At 32.1% G+C, this 6,301-nt stretch overlaps 1 protein-coding gene across 1 annotated transcript; it reads left to right on the top strand.

Annotated features, from left to right (window-relative positions):
- The first annotated feature begins 2,203 nt into the window (after nt 1-2,203).
- Nucleotides 2,204-3,553, top strand: LOC149908968 (coiled-coil domain-containing protein 97). The gene is made up of 2 exons (XM_090120541.1): nt 2,204-2,366; nt 2,481-3,553. Exon 2 carries the CDS (start codon nt 2,518-2,520, stop codon nt 3,550-3,552), a length of 1,035 nt encoding a protein of 344 aa, XP_089976667.1. The 5' UTR covers nt 2,204-2,366; nt 2,481-2,517; the 3' UTR covers nt 3,553.
- The last annotated feature ends 2,748 nt before the right edge of the window (nt 3,554-6,301 follow it).

Genomic DNA, 6,301 nt, shown 5'->3' with positions numbered 1-6,301 from the left:
ATATAATTCATCAAAATCTAAATATTCTACTCCTTCAAAGGACTGATCATCACTCTGTTTCGAAGTACTGGCAAGAGGGTACGGGGCATCTTCAGTATCTGTAAATATGATACAGTAAATATGATTTTTTTTCTTATGGTTTGATTGATTAATATTGATATATAGCTGTATGAAAACAGTTATCACTATACTATGTAGTTAAATCTAAACTAGGTACTTTATTTGAGGCTGGTTGGATTGGATATAACTTCTTGACTCAAATTGTGCTGGTCGCACTATAAAAACTAGTTTTTGTTTACATACAAATAACCTCAAATTAAATTGCGAAAACGTAATAATCGCCATACATACATACATTAAACACTCGTCACTAATGGAATATTCTATTTTACGTAGTACTGAGCAAAAATAAATGGAATCTCACCGGTATATTCTGCTGTACGTTTGTAAACGTTTTCCAAATCATTCAATAAATTTCCAGCTTGAAATTCGGACAAACACCGAATAAAAACTTTATACACCACATCACGGACACCGCTACGTTTAACCTTTTTCATGATGTCTCCTTTTTTATTTAAATTTCTTGTTCTAAATAACAATTTTATCTCAATAATTCTCCACTTCACGAAAAAAACAACAAATTTTTATTCAACTTGACAGCTACATTGCCAATTCAGGGTTGCCAGGTAATGAAAAACGAATTAGTTCCAAAATAATTAATTTCATCTCTTTTATGTCGTACTATATAAAGAAGTTTTACTTCAAAAAATAAGATATTTTAATAATAACTGTTCTAGGGGCGCGAGAGTAATCCGCAGTCTGTCCAGTGTCCGCAGTAATGCCCTCCAAATTTCACTCCTAGGTCTCATCTACAGTAACGTGCCGCCTTTATTAATTTTAATCTGTGAACGTAGTATATTATTATTAGTCTGTGCTGTGAAGTAGGCGCAAATGTTAACAGTGTTGCCAACTTAGTGCTTTCGACACACTTTCGACACTAGATCTAGTGCTTTTTTCATGTATTAGTGCTTAAAATTCAATTTTAGTGCCTATTGCCCAATCTAGTGCTTTTTAAGAACGTAATGAAAAAAAAAATACGAAATCGAATGAGTCTGCCCGTGCTTATTTCGTTGTTATATATTCGGACGAGCTTAGAAAGTATGAATAAATCTTGCTTCAACTACGAAATTACAAAGGAAGATACAAATCGTTTCTAGTTCAAGTTGGTAAAATTCGATTTCCTATTGAAGAAAGTGAATAAAAGTTTTTTTGTTCTTATTATAGGATTTTTTTGACGTGTAGCGCCACAGTTTATCGCCCTTTTTGACTGAAAATTTTAGATCATTAATTAGTAATGGATGGAGTACGCTGGCAAATATTCTAACTAAACTTTCTGCTGATTTTGGTGCGGGGAGGGTAACTCACACTATTGAAACACAATCACACATTAACAAAAATAATTTGTGTCACGAAAGTCGTAAAAATTTACGACCTTTTAAGCGACGAGGTTTTAAATTCAACTCTATCCCTAAGTTGATAAAGATTAAATTTGTATTTCATTCAAGTTGTCTCGTGGGATTCAATATCGCGTTCTAAATTCAACTTTATAACTTAGATCATAAAGATTAAATTTGTATATTTTCTTTCCATGAGAGTCTCGTTGGGCCGCATCAATGATCGAGTAAACATGACTCGATTATTTGTCTTGATCATATCGCTAAACGATACATCGACGATTATTAGAAATTGCATTTAATTAGAAATGTACGTTAAAAAAATAAAAAAATATACACAAATGAAAGGTTATTCCATCTTTTTTAATATTCGAAATGTTTGAATTGCTTCTGCAAGACTTGACAGTACAAGACGGCATTTTTAGCGGAGCACTCGCAGACGTCCTTTCGATGTTTTACGAATACGAAGAGTGTTTGTAATCGATTACGCAAGTAGTTTTTATGAAAGCATAAGATTTTTCGATTCGAATAATCTTATACCTCGGCAAAAGGGGAAACGCCTGCGAGTGTTATCCATGTGGTTATCCATTAATAACTAGTGCTTTTTTGCTGTTGGCTTTTCGAAAATGGAGTTGGCAACACTGAATGTTAACTGTCATTGTCATCATGACGCAGTCAGCACTCGGCAATCAGCATTGTTCGGAATTCTAATACATAATCTGTGGAATTCCTACACTTCAATTTTCAATTTTCAAAACATTGATTATTCCTCGTCGCTTTTCAATATAAATATAATTGTATTTATCTTAATAATTATAAGTTAATAATTATTGTTTAAATATCTGTTTCTTAATTATAGCCATATAACTTACGCTAAAACAGGAGAAAATCGTCGAAAAGGATCACATTGGAGTAAGGAGTGATGTTATTAAAGCTCTTTCATAATATAATATTGGAAATTGATACAAAGGCTTACACAAATTAGTTCTTTCTATCAAAACGAAATCAAAAATTTCTTATTTGCAGGAATTTGTCGTCTCGCACTAGTTAGTTGTTATAAACTATGAATATTAATGACAACAATGAAGATACTAATGATGACAATGACTTTGATCCTATATATGATATTATTGACTATTTAGTGAGATGTGCTGAAATATCATTTAAGAATTCGCACCCTAATGAAAATAATCTAAAAACTAGTGATAAAACTGCCTATGCTCATAACTTATACTTAAAGTCACCAACACAGTTTCTCATTCAGTTTGGCAAATTTCTCTCACCTAATCATTTACAATATTTTGAAACATTGAGTATTTACAAAGATAATAAAGATTTTAATAAATGTGTGTCCCAACTAAAAATCTATCATTCAGAGGAAAGTAGAAATAAAAGAATAAGGAATAGAAGATATAAAGCTCTCCAGAAACTACAAGACGAAACAGACTATTTTAGTGAAAAGGAAATGATGTATAGAAGTCCATTACTGTATGAACAATTAGTAGGACAGTACTTATTGGATGAAGAAATACAAGAGAGAGATGCAATAGATAGTGGCAACTTGACACTGCTAAGCTTAATTTTGGAAACTGTAGATCGTAACCAGATGAGAGAAGTAAAAAATGTACAAATGCTTGATGAGGATCAAGGCTCTTCTTCCAATACTTCAAATAGCAAAAATGAAAGGCAGGAAGAAGATAACAGTGTCAAAAAGAAACAGTGGGGAGACTTTGACGTTCCTGATACAAAAGACACTTACACACCTGAGATAAGAAAACAAACAATGATAAACGCAAACGAAAAGAGAATATTACGAGAAGAGTTTTACCAAGAAATGTATAGCAGTTTCATAGAAGGAAGAGACACTGATTTTGATTACAACAATGTTGATAATAATGAAGATTATGATGATCTTGAACAAATATCACAAGATGCGGAGGACAAGTACTTTGATTCTGAACAGAATGACAGTGAAACGTTGGAGGAACATATGACACTAGTACAGGAGTATGGCTCAAAAAATACTAATGATAATGGTGGTAGTGATCCTTTAGATGTATTCATGCAGCACATCTCCAATAAATTGAATAAAACTTAATTCAGCTTTTATTTATTTCAAGTTTAGTTCCACTTACATAAACATATTTTATTATAGTTTTTAGTTGGTTGAACAGTAAATTAAAATGTAAAAAAAAATGTATTATAAAATAAGAAAGAAATACAGTAAATATATCAATTAGATTTATTTTGGAAGGAAGTTGATTGGTACCTAACAAATATGTACATTTATGACCTACATCATTCAAATCATGTGTTAAGAGTTAAGAACATTTCTATTCTTATTTGAATCACCACCTGCAGGACTGAGACTCGTACAGCAGAATTTGAAACTAAGTCAACAAACCTTTAAAAATTGTTTTATTTTAACACATAACAAAACCAGGGCTATACAGGTGTAATCGTAAAGTGTGCACGTAAATCGTAAAGATTTTCGAAGTGATGTCCTCATTGTGCAATACAATGAGGAGCTCTATTTACAGTGTCTAAATGAACTTCCCTTCAAATTTGCGAAGTAATTAATATTACACCCTGTATAGGTTTACTATTACCTGCACACCTGACTTAAGTAAAGTCGTTTAAACCATATTCTATACTAATATTATATCCATACTAATATTATAAATGCGAAAGTAACTCTGTCTGTCTGTCTGTTACTCAATCACGCCTTAACTATTGAACCAATTTGCATGAAATTTGGTATAGAGATATTTTGATACCCGAGAAAGGACATAGGCTACTTTTTATCCCGGGAAATAGGTTTTATCCTGGAAATCCCACGGGAACGGGAACTACTTATGCAGGTTTTTCTGTGACTGCGCGGGCGAAGCTGCGGGTGGAAAGCTAGTGAGTATAATATATTTATGCTTGACAGCGTCACATGCAGTGCCTTGTCTATCGGACTTTAGTGGTGGAGCACTCTAGTAGATAAGTAAATGTACCTGATTATTCGTTCGAAAAATTCGGTCAAGCGCGAGTCGGACTCACGCCACTAAGGGCTCCAAAAATAAGCTATATAGGAACTGCAAAAATAATTGGTCATCCATCCAATTTACGACTGTGCCAAGTGCCAACCAATGCTTAAACTCGATTTTTTGTTATTTGCTGTTATAGCAGACTTGCGATTTATTCCTTATGTTATTAACCCGTTATCCGACGTTTCTAACACTTTTCAGCAAGCGAAGCAACATAATTGCGAAATAAATGTAAATGTTTGTTTAAATAATATCATTGGGTACCTACAGTATTGAAACACATAACAATTTTTATTTTCAATAAATAAGTTGTACGATTAGGTATTATCGTTTCCGAGTTTATGAAACAACCTACTCAACGCAGTCAACGCACACAAACAATCGTTTATATCCATTTTACTGTGATTTGAATAGTAACGACGTTTTTCTGCGTAATTACCTACGAGCGAACATTAAGAATTTCAGACAGTAATCTTATATTAGTAAACTCTTATAAGTGTAAAATAAAAATTTGATATTTAGCATTCTAAAAATCATTTTAAGTAAGCACATACAGCCTGTAGGTACTTAGTTAGATACCTATGTGCCTATATTCTGTACCATAAAATAACAATCAGAACTATGTCATTGTGTCGGTGAAATTTTCCGGAAGCTTTGTAGCCACTAAGTATTAGTAACTTGTATAGTTGTAGTGTTTATTTATTGCTTTTACTTACAAAAGGGATGTTCATATTTATATGTATTAATGTATGCGCGTGATTACCTACGCCACGCCTTGTTCAATAAAAAGAAGCTTAATAACTTATATAGAGACGTCAATTAATTGAATTATAGCATGTTTTTATAATTATTACTGTAGACCGTAAAGCTCTAATTACTGCTGCGTAGCTGCGTAAAATCCTTAATCGGGATAGGTAAATGAAAAATTTGCTTCTATTTGTTACTCTACCTCTCTCCAACCTGGCTCTACCCAATACAGCGAGTTCGCTAATGTAGTGTAGAAGTAGAACCTTTACTAAGAAATATATATTATATATATCTCGCGAGATAAACGGATAAATATTATCTACTATCCCTTATAAGTAACTGCCTACATACTTTTATGTAGTGATCTGCTTCTTTTAAAATTGTAATTTTTTACAGTTACAATATCTGCGTAGGTAATGTTACAAATATCTTCCTAAATTATTGTTAGGTACATAATAAAACATTACATCACCATTAACTATGTACCTACTGTAATACTAATATTAGAAAGTGATTACAAAATTTAGTTCTCACTTATGTAGGGTAACCTACCTAATAGGGGTCCTTAATTGCTCATCATTTACGTCATATATGAACTTACGAACTATATTACTTCGGTAAAAAATTACACAATAACAATATGTTCATATGATTATGATGTTTAATATTGAAAATATTATTTTTAGTTGATTGAAAGAAAAGTATCGTAAAAGTCAACGATATAACTAGCTAACAGGGCGGCCAGAGTAGATAACAGCTATATTTTGCACTATGCTATTTTAGCACATAACAGAGCGAATATATCCTGATAATTATGTAAATGTGTGGTCAGAAATAAGTGTAAGGTTGTTCTGAGGTTGTTTGCCGACGTTCCATTGGCATTGGATCAGTTATGTTAGTTAAGTTTACAAATTAATTTGCATACAATGCTTTCTAAATTAACGGGAGATACCTCTGTTTAAAAGTAAATATTTAGTAAAGTATTAAATATGAATGCAGAATTACTTCAAATTAATTTGGTAAATTACAATAATTTGGTAAATTAATTTGAGTCTTTGCTCTAGGCTA

This window comes from Colias eurytheme, chromosome 4 (assembly GCF_061535395.1).
Source record: "Colias eurytheme isolate Ceu_HAF_F1 chromosome 4, ilColEury1 Martin Lab GWU primary, whole genome shotgun sequence".
NCBI classification, from domain to species: Eukaryota; Metazoa; Arthropoda; class Insecta; order Lepidoptera; family Pieridae; genus Colias; species Colias eurytheme.
The sequence above is the reverse complement of the archived record's forward strand: the minus strand, read 5'-3'. Positions and strand labels throughout refer to the sequence as shown.

What these genes read in the sequence shown, in the direction of transcription:
- LOC149908968 (XM_090120541.1), top strand. Translation starts at nt 2,518, where the DNA reads ATGAATATTAATGACAACAATGAAGATACTAATGATGACAATGACTTT.